General features: G+C 40.3%; 1 protein-coding gene across 2 annotated transcripts; it reads left to right on the forward strand.

Moving 5' to 3' along the window:
• Positions 1 to 536: 536 nt before the first annotated feature.
• Positions 537 to 20812, forward strand: lmcd1 (LIM and cysteine-rich domains 1). Of its 2 annotated transcripts, none has more exons than XM_080892693.1 (7): positions 537 to 1195; positions 13045 to 13148; positions 13526 to 13781; positions 15245 to 15394; positions 15528 to 15770; positions 18142 to 18360; positions 19609 to 20812. In XM_080892693.1, the coding sequence occupies exons 1-7, from the start codon at positions 1169 to 1171 to the stop codon at positions 19717 to 19719; spliced, it is 1110 nt and encodes a 369-aa protein (XP_080748819.1). In that variant the 5' UTR covers positions 537 to 1168; the 3' UTR covers positions 19720 to 20812. The 2 variants fall into 2 exon arrangements, with proteins under 2 accessions (XP_080748819.1, XP_080748820.1); XM_080892694.1 differs by lacking the exon at positions 537 to 1195 and adding an exon at positions 12280 to 12291.
• The last annotated feature ends 3086 nt before the right edge of the window (positions 20813 to 23898 follow it).

Here is a 23898-nt window from a genome sequence, read left to right on the forward strand (position 1 = left end):
CTTGATTTGAATGTTAGTTTGCTCATTCAAAGCTGTGTGCTTTAAGCCATAGAAAGAGACAAGAAGGTGTAGCTGCAGAGATACTTTTATTTTGTAGCTATTTCTGATAGACACAGATAGCTACAAAATAAAAGCACAAGATGAGAGAGAAAACGATCATCAACAGTCAGAGGGATCGCCAGAACATTTCAGCTATGAAGCCGTTGTTCTGCACTCACAGGACCTTCAACAGCCCGCTAAGACCAATCCTGAAGAAATCAAAGCCATAACAAAAACACGGCCATGCCGTGTTAGTCACCACTAGGCCTCGTCTGGACCTGCAAACCTGAGGTGTGTTGCTCATGCCTTGGTCTAAGCTTTTCTGAGCCACACTGAAAATGCAGAAAAGGAGGAGGAGGAGGAGGAAATTCAGCCATTCCTACTGGCTGAGAAGTTTTACAGGGTGACTCTGATTGGCTGGAGGAGTGTGAGCAGGGACTCCCTCTCAGTCTTTGTCTGAGATTAAAAACACAAACAGTTCAGTCAGGCCTCACTGATCCAGTTAGTCCCAACAGTGTGCTGTTCTGCAGCAGAGAGCAGCTGTGATTAGGGACAATGCAGCTGTGGTTGGAACAGTCAACACTGCAAGTGCCTGCAAAATTTAGCACAGCAGTGTGAATTCCCCACTTAGCAGACTGTAAAACTGGAAGATTAGAAATTTTGCAGGAAAAAACAAACAAAAAACAACCCAGTTTCCCCCCTTGCGTGTTGTAACAAAATCAAGAGGTGAAGAAACCTGCTCAGTTTATGTTGCAGAGGGTGGAGAAGCAGAGCTGGCAACCACACAGATCAGGAGGGAAGAGTGGGGGGAATACGCTGAATGGAAAAGTAAAAGCAGGAGTTTACAGCTGAAGAGGAGAAAGGTCAGTTTTAATCTTGCTGAGTGTAGAGAAGAGAGAAATGTAAAAGCAGAGGACAAAGAAAGGAGGGCTGATGAAGGTGTGGACGGTTAAATTGCTGTGAGCTGTGGAGGGCCGGCGGAGCAGAGTGGCAGCAGAACCGACTGTGGGCGGAGAGTGAGGAAGTGCGGTCAACGGGAGAGGAATTTAAAGTCTCATTGTTCTGGAAGAGCGGCGGCAGACGGAGTCGAGGAGCCAAGGAGACAGCTCGCCGACGGACGTTGGACTACATGGACGTGAACTCAGCCATGGAGAAGGTAAAAACATCTGCATCAGTACAGATTGTTGCTCACAGATATTTCCAGATGTGGAGGTCAGTGGGTCAGAGGGTCACTTGCTGGTGTGGCACATCACATCAGTGTAAGGTCAGAAGGAACTCTGTGATGTGCCTAAGTGAGCTTTCCTGACATTTAGAGGTTTGAAATCTCTGTCAGCTATGAGTGTGGATGTTTTACATTCAAGCCTCAGAAGAATCTCACATTTCTTCAACATTCATTCATCAGTGTTCAAGATCACGAATTTTTGTCTGAGAGAGGTTTTATTTTATTTAGCTATACAGAAAATCAAGTGTCATCTGAGTTGTATGATGTTCATTTAAAGGTAACCTATCCTGCTTTTCTTTCTTTCCTGTGATTATATGCAGTTGCAGTGGTGTATGCTCACATTAAACACAAAGTTTCACATAATGAGGTCAGTGTGCGTGTGAGTAATTCCTGTGAGCAAAAGCCGAGACTTCAGACTGTTTCATTCTAGACTTGGATCTGTATGACATCAGATAAAGACAGGTGTCCTTAATATGGTCATCTCAGGTATACCTGAGGAGCAACCAATCAGAAGAAAGTTGCTTTAAAATAGGGATGTCAAACATGAGGCCCAGGGGCCAAAATCCAGTCAGGAAACATTCCAATTCAGCACATCTTTGGAAAATATAACAGAGGACATAGACTTAGTCTTTTAACTGTATTTTCATACGTTTTACAGCTTTTCCTGCTGATAAAAACCTCCTCCTCTGCCATTCATACTACACCAAGAGTAATTAAGCAATTGATTTTTAAGACGTTTCTTATAATTACAGGACAGTCTGAGCTACCAGAGCTTTCTCTGTAATTTTACACATTTATTTCTTACAATTTACTGCAATTAAATTCTGGCAGATTTCTTTCATTTAATACAGCAGTGTTTCTTTATCATGCAGAAAAACAGAGAAATGAGTTTGATGGTTTAAAAGGAGATGGACAGGTAATGAATAAGAGAGAATAAGATAGTGTGATATAAATAAGGATTATTCTGAGCTCTGTGTCATGCAAAGTGACTCTTGTAGAAGCTGAAAACATTTTAATAATAGTAATCATAGTAATAATAGTAATTGTGATCATAGTAAGCTGGAAAGCAGCATTAGTGAATCTAACACAACCACACTGCACTCAGTTTTGTAATGCTGAACTCAGTGATGGCACCCTCTAACTTTAAATGAATAATGGGCCACGTACACACTTTGAGCTTACACACACTTAACACACTTTACAGCAATTTGATTTCTGATTTCAGATTACATTATTACATCCGATGTCCTGATCTGACCCAATGAGGAAGAACCTCCAAACAAATAAAAACAGAAGTCCAGCTTGAGTCGAGCTTTCTGCAAGCTTTAGTCACTGTGATCAGTTCTGGTCATGTTTATAAGTGCTGTAGGCTAAAGTCAGTTTGGACACATCTCTCTGCAGTCTGAGTCTAACAGCTGGAGGTTTCTATTTCAGTCAGCGAAGGTAATCCATGACCACGAGGTCCTGATCTGCCTGCTGGGTCTGTGCTGGCGGCACTTTGTTTCCCACAGATCCCTCCTGTAATTCGGCCTCTGGCTGTTTGTCCAGAGGTCACATCAGTCCGAGGATGATAACCTGACAGATCAGCGTCACCTGTTTGTGGCGTGAGCCCTGTCTTTATACCCCCGAGCTGGAAAAACCGCCATCACCAGCATTGAAATAACCTGCAGTGTGCACCCCTCTCGTTATTCTTTTGTTACATGTTGTTAACTCCCCCCCGCCCCCCAAAAAGCTTCATATTATGAATATTGAGGTTACAAAGAAAAAGAAAGGTTGCCATAAAATGATCACTTTTGTTGCAGTAAAAGTTTAAAAATAAAAATGATGAATCCACAATCTCATGACTGAAAGCAGGAAATGTTGCAAAACTATAAACTAAATAATACAAATCCCCAAAACACAGTCACCAACAGCAACCGATTTAAATATGTATACTACAGGTAAAAATAAAAGTTCCCTGTGGTCTCCACTATCCTATCCAGCCTTTTCCTCCTTCAGGCCACTGTTTACTCTTAAATAGTAACCGGAGACTGTGACACAGCTGGAAACAGCAGCTCACTCGTGGCATTTTTGTCCAATTTTGTCTTAAATGGAGAGCAGCAGGAAATGCAGAGGATGCCATGTGCCAAAGCTCTGATTCAAAGTCAAGATGCTGCCCCTCTGTGACCTCCAGCCTCTTATCTCACAGCATTTCCTGTAGTTTCCACTTCACATAGCCAACGTGTTTGACATTACTCGTGAAGCTCAGCCAAGTGTACCCACCTACAACATACCCGCCTTATCTGACTCCTAAATATAGAACGGCCACACGTTTTCCTCAGAAAAAGGAAGCTTTCTCCTCAGCTTATAACACTGTTCAGTATTTTTTGTTGTCATGAACAGAGGTAAGAATAAAGCTGCCAAAATATGTAGTCAGTATGACTGGTGTCCAAACTAACTGGAGACAAAGGTTAGTATGCTGCATATATGCATGCTTATATGCATATAAGTAAATGAAGACAATTCATAACATGTTCAATAAGCCGGTAATTTAAGGGTTCATGGTAGCTCAAACAAAACAGTTTTGTCTGGTTGCTACAGCTTCCTCCTGTCATCAGCTGTAATAATTGTGAATGTTAGAAATTGTCTGGGTCTGTGTTAACTCTATAATGGATCAGGACTTTTATTATTAGATTCAAATTTGCACTTTGATCCCTTTGCCCTGCAGCAGAGTGAGGTTTGTTAAAAAATAAACTTATTCTAATTACTGTACTGTTTGTTTTGCCGATAAAGACTGTGCTTGTATGTGTTGTGTGTTGTGTTGAGATAGATTTGTTGGTCTGTCTTGTTCTAAGGCACATGAGATTGTTGAAGTGTGTCGTGGCGCCTGATTTTGTTCCCTGCAGCTTTTGGATTTTTGTTTATTATGTTTATTTTCGTTTATCTCTTCGCTGCTGTTCTATTGAAGTTTTTGATGATTTGACCAGTTGAGTTTGAGATTTCCTGTTTTGATTCTTTTATTATTTCAAGTATAGTGTGAATCTTAGTTCCCGTGATACTGGATCTCACTTGGTGTTGTTTTTATGATGATCTTCGGTTTTGTATTATTATCGAGTTTCTTGGTGTTTTTACATGAAACGTGAGACATTAGCCTTCAAGTCCTAATGCCAGACATGTTCTCTAAGTGCAGTTAACATTCTTGAAATTGAATATGGTTCTCCAAGACCTAACAAAACAGCAAATAAAAGCTGAAAAGTAACAATAGATAATGAAAAGAAGAAAGCTTTCTACTACTCACGAGCAGGTATATTCATAGAAACTACTCTCAGTGGATGTGCTGAGAAGCTTCAGTCACTGTGATAAAACAGTGTTGAATCCTGTGCACAGTTCACACATCACTCATCATATTCTGCACAGAAGGACAAACAGAAGTGAGACGAGAAACATGCTTCGAATGTAAAGTGTGTGACTTCTTGTGTTTCATACACTTCAGTTTTTATTTACATCATATTTTTTACATGTTTCTATGATGTAGTGAAAAAAATCATAAGCATTCCACAAGACAAATGTAAATTCTGATTGATGGCCACCCATTCCTGTCTTACTGGTGCTCCAAGCTGTTCCCAGTTTGTGGGCTTTTGCTTGTCTAGCTGCTTCTTAAAGACTAACAAAACTAAAAACATCCCAAAGACTAAAGTTTTCCAAAGATCCAGGTGCAATCTGAGGGCAAAAGGTGGCTCGGAGATGATCAAATTAACATTTTGCATCTATGGCAAGGAAACTCCCCAAATCCGATCATATACGGTCAATTGTTCCAAAGCACGTGGAGAAAATATCTTAAAAATAAGTTAATAGTCATAAAAAGGCATTTCTGGAAGTACAGAAAAACCTCCATTCAAAAAGAAAAATACTGCATGATCTGCTTGTTTATTTTCTTTTTGAAGGAGCTTTTGAGTAACGTCTGCTCTGACTATGACTCATTAGTAAAAATTCTTCAAACAAACATCTGACAAACTGGCTTTCTACAGGAAGACAGAAATCACACTGCCTTCTTTGGTGAAATTTCCCTTTATTAAAGCTGCGTTCGACTCAAACCTCAAACCTCAGTGAGGTGCTTCACTCTGACCTCCTGGTGACTGATGTTCACTCATTACTCAACAATAAACACAGTGAGCCAGTCAGTGTACTCCAAGGGGATTTAATGAAGTCTTTTTCTTCTTCAGCTGTTTCTATTTCAGCTGTGACCTTTTCAACACGCACCAATCACCAGTCGCTTCACAGTCAAACACACTTAAACACACTCTCCGTCTCTGTCTTTACACCTCGCTGGTGGCATCAGATTCATCACTCTGCCTGAAAAGGAACCCTGTTATTACTAACATGTTTGCCTTCTTTCCTAGAGTTAGATGAACGTTTTAATGCCAAAACTCAGAGCTTCAGAGATTCATGGATGTTCAAAGGTTTTTAAAGACGATAAGTGTCCTTCTACATTTAAACCCAAAGAAACCTCTTTTCTTTTTAATGTCATCATCTTTCACTTTTTAACCCAATTTCATTTTGTTTGGCAAATTCCTTCTTAGCATTTTTTTTTGTTGGTTGGAAGACGCCTGTATCCTCACTTAAGCTGTGTGGATGGGAGTAAAAACAGAGAAATGACCTTGCTGCAAGGTTAAAAGGCTGGAAAACTTGAATGGAGCAGAGGTTTTAGTTTGTATGTCTATATCTTGTTCGAATGTGTGTGTCTCTGCATGTATTCAGCAATGTTACGTGAGCGAATGCCTTTTAGGAGGGATGGGAGAGCTAATGCCTGCTGACAGATGGATAGGTGGACAGTCCAGACAAATAGCAGCAGGTTGTTTCAGCAGCACAGTCTTCAGATTTCCTGCCAAAGCCTTTAGAAACAGTCTGCCATCACTCACATGTTGCTCTTTGTTTAGCTGTCAGTAGTGACATAAAAGCTAGCTGTTTGCTATAACAACTAAATGCCTAACAAGCCAGAAAGCCAAAACAGTTTGCTCTTTTAATACTCTGGCAAGCCAGAATAAAATACTTGCATTAGGCAAAGCCCCGGTGCTGTAACTGTATCCTGGACAGCTGAAGGTCACCACGCATAGTCTAAGGTTGGTCAAAGTGGGCTAAATTTGCCAGTTCTCCACCTAAACTTGCCCCAAATTCCCGCACCCTCCCAGCTGCGAATCCAGAAACACTTCAGCTCCGTTTCTCTGTATTCTCGTGAGAACCGAGTTAGTGAGTTGCCTCTTGTTTACTCACACTATAACAGGTGGTTGTTTTAAGTCATGATAGACGCACAAACTTTGTTCTCTTTTAAATTTCTCCAGAAAACTAATCAAGTAACCTTAACAAGTCCAAAAAAATGTGTTTTCATTGTAACTAATGTACGCAATGCTAACAGAGTAAACAGGATAAAGAGCAGCAAAGGGGGGAATCTGCTGTGTTTGTCAGGACAGTGACGATGAAGTCACTGGGTGGTACGATGAGATCATCCATCCTGTGTGTGTGTGTGTGTGTGTGTGTGTGTGTGTGTGTGTGTGTGTGTGTGTGTGTGTGTGTGTGTGTGTGTGTGTGTGTGTGTGGTGTTCACTCCCTTTTCTTCCTCCCACACCCACTGAGAAATGTTTGGGGAAAAAAACAAAACACGTCTTCTGTCTCGCCCAGTGCTTCCTCACACACCATCATCGTACTCATCATCACCACAGTCAAACTGTCTGGAAATGTTGTCTAATTCCCCGTATCTCGTCTGTCTTCTCTGCGTGACACGAGTCTCTAATGACTTGGACTTTTTGTTTGCATTTCTTTCTTCAGTCAGGACTCACATACTTTCCACATCTAACAGTCCTCATTAGCAGAGGAAGTGGGCTAAACATTACAGAAAAACCTAGTTATGATTATTTTGTCAATCAGGCATTCACTTACATTATTGTAAAAAAAGAGTAAAGAAGAAAATGAAGAATCACATGAGACATGTACTTACAATTGAAAAAAAATGCCATCAGCAAATTAAAATATGTGTATTTGGAAAACTGACTACCTGCAGAGCTGGTTGAGCTATCTGTGTTTCAAGCCAGTTATACTCAGGGCGAATAACACACAATGGCACAATACCAATGCTTTCCAATGGTTTACATTCATTTGTGCAGCTTATTTGTATAGTGATGGCAGCTGTAGAAGTCTTAAAAAGTCTTAATGTGTATAAAGCGAGGCTAATTTCCAAACATACAGGGAGTGCAGAATTATTAGGCAAATGAGTATTTTGTCCACATCATCCTCTTCATGCATGTTGTCTTACTCCAAGCTGTATAGGCTCGAAAGCCTACTACCAATTAAGCATATTAGGTGATGTGCATCTCTGTAATGAGAAGGGGTGTGGTCTAATGACATCAACACCCTATATCAGGTGTGCATAATTATTAGGCAACTTCCTTTCCTTTGGCAAAATGGGTCAAAAGAAGGACTTGACAGGCTCAGAAAAGTCAAAAATAGTGAGATATCTTGCAGAGGGATGCAGCAGTCTCAAAATTGCAAAGCTTCTGAAGCGTGATCATCGAACAATCAAGCGTTTCATTCAAAATAGTCAACAGGGTCGCAAGAAGCGTGTGGAAAAACCAAGGCGCAAAATAACTGCCCATGAACTGAGAAAAGTCAAGCGTGCAGCTGCCAAGATGCCACTTGCCACCAGTTTGGCCATATTTCAGAGCTGCAACATCACTGGAGTGCCCAAAAGCACAAGGTGTGCAATACTCAGAGACATGGCCAAGGTAAGAAAGGCTGAAAGACGACCACCACTGAACAAGACACACAAGCTGAAACGTCAAGACTGGGCCAAGAAATATCTCAAGACTGGTTTTTCTAAGGTTTTATGGACTGATGAAATGAGAGTGAGTCTTGATGGGCCAGATGGATGGGCCCGTGGCTGGATTGGTAAAGGGCAGAGAGCTCCAGTCCGACTCAGACGCCAGCAAGGTGGAGGTGGAGTACTGGTTTGGGCTGGTATCATCAAAGATGAGCTTGTGGGGCCTTTTCGGGTTGAGGATGGAGTCAAGCTCAACTCCCAGTCCTACTGCCAGTTTCTGGAAGACACCTTCTTCAAGCAGTGGTACAGGAAGAAGTCTGCATCCTTCAAGAAAAACATGATTTTCATGCAGGACAATGCTCCATCATGTTGATGGTGAACAGATCAAAACACTGACAGAATCCATGGATGGCAGGCTTTTGAGTGTCCTTGCAAAGAAAGGTGGCTATATTGGTCACTGATTTGTTTTTGTTTTGTTTTTGAATGTCAGAAATGTATATTTGTGAATGTGGAGATGTTATATTGGTTTCACTGGTAAAAATAAATAATTGAAATGGGTATATATTTGTTTTTTGTTAAGTTGCCTAATAATTATGCACAGTAATAGTCACCTGCACGCACAGATATCCCCCTAAAATAGCTAAAACTAAAAACAAACTAAAAACTACTTCCAAAAACATTCAGCTTTGATATTAATGAGTTTTTTGGGTTCATTGAGAACATGGTTGTTGTTCAATAATAAATTTATTCCTCAAAAATACAACTTGCCTAATAATTCTGCACTCCCTATAGTACATAGATGAGCATATCTGTTTAAAGTGAGTGTTACATATTAAAGAAAAAACAAGGACCTACTGTTATTCAGACAAGTAAACTATTAAAAGTGACTAATAACCAAAATTTGTTCAGCACCAGGGCCCTGTTTCAGGAAGCCGGTTTAGTGGAAAAACTGAGTAAGTATACCCTGAGTTAACGAAAACTCTGGGTTTTCGGTTTCACAAAGCGAGTTCAGCTGAAGCCTGAGTGAGTCACTATGACGACACACGCCGTGAAGCTAACCTGCCCCCTAGCAGGTTTACTACAACTAACCCTGACTGTCCCCGCCTCTTTGTCGGAAACCTGACAGTAGGAAGTGTCGGACATGGCGTGCCACTTCCTTGAAGAGCCAGTAGATCGTGAAGCCCAAATTCTCCGCAGAGCTCACCGCCGGGAGAGAGTGATCAGAGCGCGTTTGGACATTTTATCATTTCCTGATGATTTTCTGTGCGAACGTTACCGTTTCTCAGCACAATCTATAAGTTATGTGAATAACATCCTCAGGCCATATATTACGCATGTGACACATCGCGGACATGCTCTCAGTTCATTACGTATTATCTGTATTGCACTTCGGTTTTTTGCAAACGGGAGCTTTCTGTATAATATTGGTGACGCTGAGCACGTTTCCAAGGCTACAGTCTGTCGGGCAGTCAGGAATGTTACAGTTGCACTGAAACGTCTCCTGTACTCGTTTGTGGTGTTCCCCGGTCATAGACCCACAAGATTTATCAAAGAGGGATGCCACAAAATTGCAGGTATCAGGATGACCAAAACTTAATTTATGATGTGGTGATACTTGAACTACTACTTAAATTGTACATTTATTTTCACGGTTCCCAGGCGTGATTGGCTGTACAGATGGCACTCACATTCCAATCATTGCTCCTTCAGTAAATGAAGGAGACTATGTGAACAGGAAGTCTTTCCACAGCATTAATGTGCAGGTACATAGTTCCCTGTAGCATTTCAAACTAACAAATCATTTCATTATAGTAATGGATGCTAATTTGTGTTCTCTGCACTGTGAAGATCATATATGATGCTGCCAACATTATCACAAATGTGGAAGCCAAGCGGCCAGGCTCTGTCCATGACTCACAAATATTCCGTGAATGTACACTGAGCACAAAATTTGGACATGGTGAGTTGAGAATACTTTAAAATATATAAAGACCAATTGCTTCAGGGACATTTGAACTGAAGTGTATCCTTCTGTCTTAGGAGAGTTCACTGGCTACTTGCTTGGTGATAGGGGGTATCCATGTTTACCCTATTTGCTTACCCCTTACCCTGACCCTGAACCGGGCCCACAGCAGCGATATAATCTGGCTAATTGCAGGACAAGAGCCAGAATTGAAATGACTATCGGAATGCTTAAGGCCCGGTTCCAGTGCCTGCAAAGACTCAGGGTCACCCCAGAAAGGGCATGTGACATTATTGTGGCATGTGTGATTCTTCACAACATTGCCACAATTAGAGGAGAACACTGTCCTTCTGAACCAGACATCAGCAGTGATCCAAACCATGAACATCCTGACCCTCCCACGGACATACAAGATGGAAGAGCAGTCAGAGACACCATATGTCACAATCATTTCTTTTGACCCATCACCTCAACATGTTGAAAGAAGAATAAACAGATTTTTTGTTCAACTGGCTTTATTGGTCGCCTGTATTTCCTGTACACAAAGTATTAAAAGATGTAAACCTCATAAAGTGTCTCTGTTGCTTCCTTCTCTGTAACAGCTGTCAATGTTTCTTCATTATTTTCCTGTAGTAAAGAAATAGACAACATTGCTGTTCTACTGTAAACTCATATAATCTGTGGAGTATTACTCACAACTGCATGTTGGTCTGGCTCAACAGGAGGCTGCACCAGATGCAGTACACCACCACCATCAACTGATAGAATATGAGGTTTATACAGGTCACTTATAACTTACAAGGGACCAAATGGCAATTAACAAACATACCAATCACCTTACACTTCATTGTCATTATGCTCTCAAAGACAACCAAGACTGAGGGAAGGCAAAATCAGTCGGAAAATAACTTCACTACAAAATAATCCATTATGGTAAAGAGTTTATCAAATGAATGTGTCGCACTGCAAAGGTGACTGTGAAGAAAGGATGTATGCACATCATGTATTATTTTGGATTTACCCCTTATGTAGGCACTTGTGTCTTGCGGGGTTATTGACTCAGAGGATGTCCCCGCAGAGATGCCTTCGGCCACAGGGCGCCCACTGTTTTGGCTGAGGGCAACTGCTCAGCCTCTGTGAGTGGTGGTGGTGGAGGACCCCCACCTGTTTTTCGGGCCTCCGCTTTTTTTTCTGTTGGCTATAACGGGTCACATTTGAGCATACAGAGTAAGCAAATATGTACTTGTAATGTGCTCAGATAATTTCAATAAGTGCTTACAGAAAGAAAATTAATGTAGCCTCTAACTGCAATTGATTTACATGGGACAAACAGACCAAGCACTGTGGCTCATAATACAATTACACCTTACCTGTTTGGACTATATTTTTATATTTCATTTTTACTTGCTGCCAGGAACGTTTGGGGCCTGTTGGGTTGCACCTGCGCTCACATCACATCACAAAATAAAATGTATAAAATAACAAATAAAATAACATATGATAAAATAACGTGTTAAATGGGTGGAAATCCCTAGATCAATGTTTAGATTAACACTCACGCATTGACTCTGTCGGCTATGTTTTGCCATGCATGCTCCCTTTCTTTTGCAGCTGTGGCTGTGTTACTTTTTTCCGCGGAATTTGCATGTTATCGGCATATGCTGCCATCAGAATTTCGGCCTCAAGCGCTGTGAAATACATTGACCGCGCCTTCTTTCCCTCCGTCTCCATGGTGACTCGCTTAATCTGTGCTCCGCTTATCAGGGCTTTATGTATCCTCGTCCGCGCGCTTCACTTGGGGTTAAAGCAACTCCGCGTTGACTGAACTAATTGTTATCAGCCTTTCTGAAACCGAATATTCCGAGTTGGACAGTTCGGGGTTACTCAACCCTGCGTATCGTTTTTCACTCTGAGTTTTCTAAACCGGCTTCCTGAAACAGGGCCCAGCTGGAAGATTTTTATTGACTTCTAGTCGTGGTTGAAAAATAGTTCCCCTCGATGTCATTTAGTGTCCGTTAGACTTTAGTGGGAGAAAACTCGTTCATCCATCCTTCCATTTAATTTGTAAACTGTTGTAGAGACCCACCTTTTAGCACATCCCAGCACACCCACTCACTTCACCAGATGCACCTTGTTTAGTTCTCTCACCTTTGATTGGGTGTGGTGCTTGTCCTTGATTGCACTCACCTGTCACACATTATATGTCACACAGTACATAAGGACTGCATTCACTTTTGGCTCACTCTTTCCTCACTTCCACACGGGGCGGCAGCTGAGGTGAGGTTCTGTTTGGGTTTTTATTTTATGTAATGTTAAGGTAATGAGTAACTTGAATCTGTTTTCTTTCAGCATTGGCAGTCCATGTGTGTCTTTGTTTCCTTCCTTTTTTGCCTTATTTATTTGAGAATAAAAGGAGTACCCTGAAAATAATTCTGCATTAGATGGCTGCTTTTCTTATTCTAACCGGATGAGCCCATGAAGCTGATTGCTTCAGCCCTGAACCTTCCTCCCTTCAAAACATAAACCCTTTTATAGATTGAGTAATCCATCCATCCGTTCTCTTCTGCCTAATGATTTTCCCAAAAACTTAACCCTGTTGAAAATTTGTAGATTATGCTTTTAAAGCCAGGTCCATGCCAAGAAACCAACATATTTAAATGAACTCTGAATGCGGTTATTCCAGGTAAAGTGGTCAACCATAGTTATATTTGATATTTGAGTCTATGTACATACTTTTGACTCAATTGAGATTAGAAAAAAATCTAAATTAACTTCAAACATGTGCATTCAGTTCTTTTTTGTTTTCTTTTTAAGTTATTAAAGGTGTGTGCTGTACAGTCATTCCAGCCTAGAGAAAGAACAGTTCAAAGAAATCATTAAATGTGCATAATTACCATGACATCCATGTCCATGATGAGTATATTTAAATTACAGATATACCTCACGAGATCGTAATGCTATGCTTTGACCAGAAGTGCAGCCTTAATTGTGCAGCCCTTTATCTGTTGTGATGTGTTGTGCTCTCTTTAGATGTCTATAAAGCAGACTGCAGGAGGTACAGGAGGAGGAGGACGTGCAGCAATCTGTCTCATATGTAAGGAGAGCTGCTCTGGTTTTCAGCCACATACTTGGAGGTACAGTTCCCCCCTTTTTTAATTCATTTTTTTCCTGTACAGGAAATGTAAAATTTTAGTGGTCTCACCACTGCTCCCTCACTACTTACACATTCATTCCTTTTGAAGAAAAATATTAAATATGTTTGTGACTGAACACCAGATGGGTGTAGGCTGTCAAACCACATGCCCAGACTCCCAAGTTTTCAGACTACATGGAAGAAATAACCAGGCAAGCTGGAAAAACACAAGTTAAATGTTCTTGTCTTGCATTCAAACGGCTTTTATTTGAGCAAGCCAAAGAGAGTAATATTTGGCCAAAAAACAAAACAAAAACGTAAAATGACAAGAATGGATTTAAATCGTCGCTTATCCTTTTTGGTGTTTCTTCTATCCAGAAAAGCCTGCACAGTGTGTGGCTGCAGCACGGTCGACCACGCTCCTGGAAATGACCTTGAAGACGACCAGCGAATAGGACGCCTGCTCGCAGACTCGCCCTGCTCCCATTTGACAGCGAAGATTAAAGGAGGTGGTGGCCTTCGCATGTACAAGAGAAACCGAATGATTGTCACCAATCCGGTGGTGTCACGCAAAGACCCGACCTTCAACACCACCACATATGACTGGGCTCCTGCCGGCCTCAACCAGAAACTGGTAGGATTCACTGTGGAGTGCAGGAGACTGCTGCTGATTCTCTTTTTCTTTCATTCTTTCATTTAAAAATAGTGGATGGATTTTGGATACCACAGGATATTTTTCAGATAGATACATTAAAATAACCTAACAGGACCAAAACCACAAACACGGTAAAGAGCTCCATTTTAGCGATATTATTTAGCTCAGCTGTTGCATACAGCTATTGCTTCCAGCTACCTGTTCAAGCACAGCTCTGGAATAAATGGACAATGCAAATAGCCAAAGAAATACCCCATCAAACAGCTGTAGTAGTAATATGAACAAACCTGAAACTGGGAATGAGGAAACGGAGACATGGAAACACCACAGATGAAATGTAGGGGATGAAGAACGGGAAGACGTACAGATGAACCAGCAAAGAACAAGGAAGACGCAGAGCTTAAATACACAAGTAGGACAATGAGAGGATCGGGAACACAGCTGGGACGAATCTGACATAACAGGACACAGAGAAGCAAAACTCATAATAATAATAATGTGTATGTCCCCATAGGGACTAATTACTCCTATGGGCTGCCCCATTCACCCAGTGGGCAGACACGAGCGCCTAGGGAGCAGTGTGTAGGGACGGTACCTTGTTCAGGGGTACTTCAGGGTAGCCGTTCAGTGGATTTGAGTCCCCGACTTTCTAATCATGGGGCAACCACTTTACCTACTGAGCCATCCATGCTACTCAACACACTGAACGGGATTATCACAATAAAACAGGAAGCACAAGACATTCATGGTGATGCAGACTAGATACTGAGACATGGAAACACGAGGCAAGGTGCAGAAACAGAACAGAACCCTAGAAACCAGGAACAATGGATATAATATGACAGAAAACCATAATTCAAAGAGTAAAACTTGAATTAAAAACACAAACACTGGGTCACCAATCCAGGACCCTGAAAACTCAAGAAAAATTCATGCATGAAATTACATTTTATTTTCATCATCAAGTTAACAACTCAAACTTCTTCCTTTATTTATTCACTCAGGACACTTTAGTTCAGATTTACCTCAGTTGGTGCTGCTCTTCCTGTATGAAGAATATGAACTGTCCCATTAAAACCTGACTCAAGTATGTTTCAGGCTTCCCAGCCTATAATTATGAAGATGACAGACGTTACTGCGGTTGAACTTGTAGAGGCAGATCCAAATCCAACTGGGGGACTGTTTTCCAGATGTGCCTCTAAAAACCTTGAACATCTCGTTTGGTTCATCCCTCACTTTTTGTTTGTTTGCGTTTTCCAACCCACTACCACACTTTTAGTCACTGCTTCACTCTGGTGAAGTAATCTGACAACCCACAGATGTGTCAGTGACGACATCGGGAGAGTCCGATGACGGCTTAAAATGTGTTAGATAAGCTCAGGTTTCAGCAGTGGGAAAAGATCGAGAGATTGAATTTGTGAAAACTGCATCATCTGTTGAAGGCCATGCAGTACATGGAGCTCCTCCCAGAGAGTCAGAGGCCAGTCTCAGGGACTGTTGGAGCGCTGGAGCGACGCAGGCAGCTCCTCATCCAGCTCCCCGCCTACGATCAGGACCCCATGAAGTGTCAGAGCCTGGCCAGTGAGGAGGAGGTAAATTACTCTGCCGTGACTAGTTCAACACACATGATTATCAATAACCTGAGCAGTATGTAATCATTCCACCTATAATCAAAAGATTAAAAGTTGGCTAATCACTTTCATGATGGAGTCATTCTTCCTGCAGATTTCCTCCATGCTGCTGTTTGTGAAGCAGTACAAACAGGAAGTGTTGGGAGTAGGAGAGGTGGCCTTACCCGGTGAGGGTGAAGCTTTGAGGGAAGCAGCCATTCAGAGGACAGCAAAGGAGGTGAAGGAACACAGCAGCAGCAATAAGAAGGATGCTCCTCAGCATCAGGATCACGGTTCATCTAACAGCAGTGTCGCATCCCCCACAAATGGGACAGAATACAACAACAAGACTGAATATGTAAGTGGGTGTATGACCCTGGATGCTTTAATCACCAGCTGTTACCAGCTGCAGATCTGTCAATACGAAGGAAAAGAGAGAAAGCTTCGATTAATGATTAGGGTTTTTTTTGTTTCATGATACAACCTTTTAATTGTACATAGGAAATCGAATTCACATCAAACCAATCAAATACAGTCACAACAACAGTAAGAGCAGAAAGTGTTACTGAGCTCACAGACAGACTCTGCACAACAGCCTGCTGAAGTCTCCTTATCCAACTTCTCAGGTCTTATTTCACGATCAGTACCGCTAACATGCTGTCTGCTCATGACATGTAGGGCAAGTTTGTTTGCTTTGTTTCAGTGTGGTGTAACAACAGCACAGGGGCATCACGCCCCCTTTCAATCAAACACTAACTTCACCGTGTTCCTCCAGCCAGCTCTTCTTTCTTGTAACAACAAAAAACTGCAAAATTGGATGACTAAATGTGGTTTTAGTTTGACTTGAAACACTTAATGTTGCCAACGCTGCCCAGTTATGCCTATTTTTGGGACTCTTTGGTCGACTATTGCTCCCTTTATTTCACTAAAGAAAGATTTGTAGTCTTGTTTGCAATACTGGTTCTAATTAGAGATGGACCGATCCGATATTACGTATCGGTATCGGTCCGATACTGACCTAAATTACTGGATCGGATATCGGAGAAAAATAAAAAATGTAATGTAATCCGATCCATTAAATATCACGAAAGCACCTCAGAAAACTTGCAACACGCCGTAACTCACCTCAGAACGTTAGCACGTCGGAGCAGTATGCATCACGTGATAGAGCGGCTGTGGCATGCGGGACCTGTCGGTGCTCTGGATAGCATGTGGAGCTTCGCTAGCTACCCGGCATTTCATCTCCGACAAAGTTATCCCCGAGAGAAGTAAAGCAAGTGTGTAAGTCCATCTCTGAATGTTTGTAAAGCATTCCTGCGTTAAGCTTAACAAGCGACTGCCTCTTCTTGCTGCTACTTCAATCATGAAACTGATCAACGATCAGCTGATCGGCTTTTCTGTCGCGAGTCCGTGTCTCTTGTTTGCTTTTGGCCCACTTTGCACCAGAAAGAGGAAACCAGCAGCTGAACAACAGCAGCACATTTAAGCTTGATCAGCTGTTGTTAGAATGTATTTAATATTACTTTCTACTCGAGGATCTTTTTCTACGTAGCTGGTAACTGTGCAGGGGCGGATCTAGCAAAGTTTAGCCAGGGGGGCCAATAGGGCATTAACAGGGAAAAGAGGGCACAAAGACATACTTTTCTTTCTTATTCTCATTTAAAATGTCTTGTTTTTAATAATTAATTATCTGACACCCAAAGTTTTAATTTGATGTAAAATGAATAGAAGTCAATTACTGTATATAGTAACTATTAAGTCTAATATACCCTAGTAAGCTATAGTACTTTTTCCTTTGGGAAGGTACCATCTGTGCAGTCTGCAATTTTGTTGAAGAAAGCTGTTGAATCTATTTAATATTTCTTGAAAAATAATTGATTTCTGTGCATTTTTTTTCACACTGCATCAAATTAAGGTTGATTACGTCGATTAAGCATCATGAGGTGGAGTGTGAGGGGTGGTTCCCTATTTTTTATTTATTTATTTTTGTTGTTGCTGGGAGTTGGAACCCTATTAGTTAGGTTGCTTAATATTTATGCTAAGTACTCTTTAAAATACCAGAATAGGGAGGATGGTGTAGGTTTAAGTTTATTAGATTGATCAGTATTGCTGAACTATGAAATATTCTCTTTTGCATACAGGTATAACAGAATAGCTTTAGTGTAGTTGTTGTTTTAAACTTGAGTATGAACTTATACAAAATGCAGCAAGATATTTAAAAAACAGTTTTGTTGATTAAAAAACACTATATCGGATTCATATCGGTATCGACAGATATCCAAATTTATGATATCGGTATCGGTATCGGACATAAAAAAGTGGTATCGTGCCATCTCTAGTTCTAATTAAAACCTGTTTCTGTGTTTCTACTGAAAATATTTCTATTTTTCTATCAAATTTCAGTGAGAACAGAACAGCATGCTTGTTTTTTACTTTCACGTGTTGCAACGGCAAAATCGTGCCAAAGTTGCATCTACCATGTGTGCTCAAAGAACTGAGATCAGATGTATATTTACCTGTTCTACCTGGGGAAGTCATGTGATTGGTTGATTAGTGAGGTGGAGATTTATGTCATCTTTTAAACTGATCGGGATCCAGAAATCCTTCTAGATTCCCTGTGGAGGGAATTTTCTGTTTTGATTTAAACCAAAGTTCTTGTGGATCAGGAGACTCTACATTTGTTTCACTAATTTCGTACTTGACCTCTCACACAGTTTTCTGTCCTCTAGCATTGCACCGGCTGCCAAGGTGAAGTTACCAAGGACAGTCCTGCAGTATATGCAGAGCGTGCAGGTTACCACGCTGCCCTGTGGCATCCCAAGTGCTTTGTATGTTCAGAGTGCGGCCAGATGTTGGCTGACCTGGTCTACTTCTGGTCCAATCAGAAGCTGTTCTGCGGACGACACTATTGTCAGACACAGTGGCCACGGTGCTCGGGCTGCGACGAGGTGAGGCTTCACTCCCTGTAGTTATTGCTGATCAGTAAGTGTTGGTGATCTGTTTGCAGTCTGAACTTCATGAAATCAGAAAATCTGAAACAAAACAATACCATATACTACTGTTAAGTCATCACATAGCAATAATTTAGTTTATCACACACTGTAAATAAGGTTTTCATGTGAGAGGAACTACCATAAAATACTAACTGCTGTCACATTTAAACCTCTTTAACTTTGATTTTTGCTTGAGCATGCACTTTATAATCCCTCTTTCTGACTCTGAGAATGAACCAAATTTACAAAATGACTTTAGGTCATACTGAATAAAAAAATAAAGTGAGTTACTGAGCCCACTAGCACATTAGAAGGACTTTCACAGAGGTCAGGACAAAGGCTGTTTTCCTCACAGGTTTCTATCGTACGAGAAGTCTTTTTACAAACACCCCCTGGTGGCCATTACACAGAATGCAAGCTCTTGGCTTTTTCGCTAAGTCCATCTTTTATTATGCCTTTGCATTTGAGTATGAAAAGACAGCTCTATGTGGCAGTGTCATCCATCCACAACCACTGCAAACACTTTCCTGATGGACTGAAGTGCTACTTTAAACTATCATAAAACGTGCATGATATTAATTTAGTAAAGTATGCCGGGCCATTTGTTTAAAATGGTGATGATAAGGAGAATAAAGTAAGACAGGCTTGAGTGCCAGCCTCCCTTGTGACCTGCTAGATGCTAATGCATGAGTCTGCAGCATCTTTGGGGGGGGGGGGGGGGTTTCAGTCATGTCATCCGTTTCAAAAAGGTTAGATGTCAACAGTCACAACAGAAGCCTAGACTTTAAAAACAATGGGTGATGTCATAGTTTCAAAATGCATCTTTTTTCAGACAGCCTGTATACAGTTCTTCTGTTTTGTTAATAATAAAAATATGTTTTAGCTCCTTTTTTATTACATTTATTACAAATTATTTAAATGGTAAATAACAATAAAAGGCCCTGTTATAGGTTATAGTAGATAATAATACAAAGCTTTAAAGTATTTTTGTATATACATAGCTTATTCTTATGTGGATTTAATAATGAACTAAAAGTTTTAAACCCAGATGAGAATAAATGACTGCATAAAAATGGAAATGAGTCTACCAACTCTACGCAACACCACAGATATAATTTGTTTTATCAGAATAATATTTTTGTTTTTATTTTTTGTGTCCTCTCTCACATCATTCTCATCCCCCCTCCTGTTCCGTTTCTCCAGCTGATTTTCAGCCAGTCTTTTCTCACGGCGAAGGACGGACAAGCATGGCATCCTCATCATTACTGCTGCTGGAAATGCGGGCAAACCCTGGATACACCCTGTCAGCACTGAGTCACCATGTGTAGGAGTCACTACAAAATGTGGTGTTCAATTTTAAGTTTAAAATAAATAAATAAATCAACAAATCTAAAACCAAATCAATAAAATTAGTGCATCTGTTTTCATATAAAAGAAAAAAATGGTATAGTTTAAATACGCACTGGGGCTAAAAGTCTTTAAGTCATATGTTCACTTGATAGTTTAGCAAATCTTCTTTCCTACAAAAACACAGCAGCAGATTTACTATAGTTTGAAATACTTCAGGTGATATTGATGTGAACTGACTTATTCAGATTACTGGTATTCCAAATTTTTAAGGAGTTGTTTGGTTTATACAAAAGTGCTTTAAGTACTTCAGCAAACATTTTGTTGATGTATTGGCACTTATAGCACTGACAGTAACAGGAAACAGATGTTCTGCATTTAGCCTGCAACCTTACAAAAACCCAGAGCTGAATTTCAGCAAAAAAATGAAGAAACTACCCAGTAACTGAAGAATGTTGAAGTTAACATGAGTAAGTAAATAACTAAATAAAATGCCACCTTGTCCTGTTTGAGAAAACTTTGTATTCTCACTCATTTTCATGAGAGACTTGTTGGTGTGTTTTTTGCAGATTTGAGTCATGTGTCTTTAGTTAAACTTCATCTGGTGAGGTCAGTAATTATTTTAAATTGTCTCAAGAAATCATGGATGTTGATTCCTCTGGATTTTTTTCTTAGCACAAACTGTTCTCCTCTGGGTGAAATATTCATAATTTCAAAATATGTGCTTGTGTTGAAAAATATTTTTTTGTGTTTTGTGTTGTTGACCTTGTAATTCAGCCGGGGTAAGACTGCTGCAGTCATTAAACTATTGGAGCGTTAAAACAGGGTCAAGGGGCAGAACAGTGTGTGAAAACAGTGTGAAGCAGCCCTACTCGACACTGTTGTAGTTTGTTTTTTGAAGGTTTACACTGAAAAATTATTTTGTTATAAAGTCATTTCTGCCTGTGTTCGAACCCCTTAAAGTTTTATTTTCTCAGAAAAAACGAGTCTGCACCTTTGTGCAAAAAGGATATTTGTTTTTCATACGAAGTAACAAGGAACTGTGTGTTTTTTTTTTTTTTTTTTTTTTTTTTTTTTTTTAATATATTCTACTTTAACAGTCATCTTTAAATGTGTTGATGCATGCTCAATCAGCCAGGTAAATAAATCCCAGAAGGTTGTTTCTGTTCATCTGGATGTAGCGTTTTCAGTTGGAGAAACTGAAAACGCACTTAGAAGAAGTCACTTGGATGAGTGACAAAATGTTTCTCCCACTGAAGTCCAGATGAACAGAATCAGCCTTTCGGGAGTCAGCTTAAACTTCCTAAACTGACAGTAATTTATAGAAAACTTGGCAGTTGAATGAAAAAAAAAATGATCAGTTGAAATAATTTGATCTTAACTTTATCTTAATACCAAATTAACAAAGGGTTATCTAACTTACTAACTTATCTAACTAGGTCAGGTTTTAACTTTACCTGTTAGTTTTGGACTGAAGCCTTGTAAAAACTGGACAGGCATAAGGCTGGAAAGAGGTAGCACTGATTAATACAATAAAATGTAAAAAAAACAAAAAACAAAAAACCCAGCTGGATTTTAAAAAAAAAATCTACAGCAGATTTTAGTTAAATAAGTTTTTCATAATCACGATTTTAGTATTGATTTAAATATCTGCTAATACTATATATGTAATGTTTTTGTTATTTTTATTCTTTCTCCATGTTGTGTTAAATGTGTTTGATTTCAAGAAACTGCAGACTCAATAATCATTTAACCTCTTATAAATTTAAGTTTCTGCTGCTGCTAAATGCTGCTTTATGCTGTTCCTAATAATTAGTCCCTCTTTTTCGTATATATTTTGAAAACTTTATAAATGTAAACATTTTTTGTGACAATTTTAGTTTAAACTGAGAGGACACTACTGGAGGTCAATAAAGCTGCAAAGTTAGTTGGCCATGTGTTAAATTCAGCAACTGCATTTTAAGTCCATTCAAGGTTAAAAACAATGAGCGGGAAATAGGATTTTGTGACATTAAAGTCAGAAATATATCAGAAAAATCTCTCTGACATACAGTAGTTTACAGATAAAACCCAAATCCTAAATTTCTCTTTTTTGGGATTTGTTTTTCTCTTTTCATGTAGGCTACAACCAGCTAGCAGAGTAGCACTAGCTAACATTTTGCCTTTATGTATTTTATCATTTAACTGCTAGCAGTATTGCTTGAGTTGATGTAGCATATAAATAATAGACAGTACTGTCAATACTAAATACCAATTCCACTCACTGATTCCAATAGTAGTAGCAGTAGTAGTACTATTGTAATAGCTAATGTGTTTAGCCTAGCATGGTGCAAAAACTGGAAGCTGAGGGAAGCTGTTGGCCCAACTCGGTTAGTCATTACACCTCTGAATTTTGCAGAAAAATAAGATGTTAATCTTTCTCTGGATAAATGAGCAACAAATATTTATATATAAAAAAATTATGCTTTATCAAGTAAATAAAGTTATAAAGATATGATGAAAAAGTGAAAGCCCACTATGTTTAATGCTGTTTTCAGTTAAATAAAATAAATGAATAAGTGTCCTGTTGTGTATTGTGGTTATTAAATTTCAAAAGCAGTATGCTTCTTCCTAGCAGTTGGATTTAAAAAATAAAGCATATTCTATCACTTCCCTGAACAACAATGGGATGACCTTCTGACCGTTGGACTTAAACATTTGGTTTTTATGGTGCACCCATGTTGCTTAATTCTGGTTGAGTAACACGAAATAAAACAGGCTGGGAGTATGAGCTTGATGCTCAAGCAAATCTGATTTCAGTTAAGTGGACTAAAACAACTCAACAGGCTGGTCCAAACCGGTTTCACCTGAGAAACATGGAACACTTTGTCAGCCTTCATGTTGCGAGGAATGGTTAATAGGACAGATACTGGGTTATGAATGGATTGGATTTCAAAGGGGCCAAGGAACCAGGGAGCTAGTTTCTTAGACTCAGTTCTCAAAGGAATTTACCTGGAGGAGAGCCAAACGTTTTGTCTGCTTTGGTAGGCCGCCGCCGACACACAACGGTGATCGTCCAGCCACTTATTTCGCTCCATGGTCTCGAGGAGAACTGCCCTTGCGGTCCGCTACAACCAGCAGGAGCGATGTGCATAGTACTGAATGGAAGGCACAGCCAACTAACCCTCCATGATGGAGTTATGGCTGTATTCGACCCATGCCAGCTGATCACTTCACATGGACTAGTTAGAGAAGGCAACACAACGAAGGACGGCTTCCAGCTCCTGATTTGCCCTCTCCACTTGGCTGTTAGTCTGGGGGTGGAAATCAGAGGACAAACTGATTTGGCCCCTCAGTTCAGAACAAAACTCCTTCCACAACTGGAAAGTGAATTGTAGACCCCTGTCCGAGACGATGTCCTGAGGAACACCATGCAGTTGGAAAAGATGTTGGATGAGTTGTTTGGCGGTTCCCAAGGCAGTAGGCAATCCAGGCAATGCCACAAAATGGGCGGCCTTGGAAAACCAGTCGATTATAGTGAGGATGGTGGTGTTACCAACATGACTTTTAGTTCCGTTACCACCTGGAGGAGTACACTCTACTCTTTGGTGATGTGTTGTAACATCTTTCCATGGCGTTCCACTAAGTTCACCTGTAGCGATATCTCATGGGCTCGAGGTCCATCACTGGCTGGATAGTTCTGTCAGGTTTTAGGTAAGGAAGAGACCCAAACACAGGACACAGCAATCTCCAAACTCCAATTCCAAACTGTGGCTCCACTCCCGTGAAACACACTCCACTCCCAATTCCTAGTAAAGGCAAACACAACGAGTTAGTTAGGCAATCCTTTCCAAAGCAAGATTTTTCAACAATAATCCACTGACGAGGTAAACTCAACAATCCCACGTTACTTGTAACGCGTTACTGTAATCAGATTACTTTTTTCAAGTAACAAGTAAAGTAACGGATTACTATTGCAAAAACGGTAATTAGATTACCGTTACTTTACCGTTACATTACCGCATCTTTCTTGCCCAGGACACTGTTGTAAATAGATTTCTTTTCTCAGGAGTCTTTTCCCCCCTGGCTGAATAAAGGTTAGATGCATGTTTACACAGATAATTTGTTAAAAGCATCTTATTCTTCACTGACTGGCAGTGACTGCTT

Source organism: Rhamphochromis sp. 'chilingali' (genome assembly GCF_963969265.1).
Source record: "Rhamphochromis sp. 'chilingali' genome assembly, chromosome: 9".
NCBI classification, from domain to species: Eukaryota; Metazoa; Chordata; class Actinopteri; order Cichliformes; family Cichlidae; genus Rhamphochromis; species Rhamphochromis sp. 'chilingali'.

Coding starts and splice junctions, on each gene's coding strand:
- lmcd1 (XM_080892693.1), top strand. CDS start 1,169: ATGGACGTGAACTCAGCCATGGAGAAG. Junction 13,149..13,525: donor TTTCAGCCACATACTTGGAG/GTACAGTTCCCC, acceptor TCTTCTATCCAG/AAAAGCCTGCACAGTGTGTG. Junction 18,361..19,608: donor GGTGCTCGGGCTGCGACGAG/GTGAGGCTTCAC, acceptor CCGTTTCTCCAG/CTGATTTTCAGCCAGTCTTT.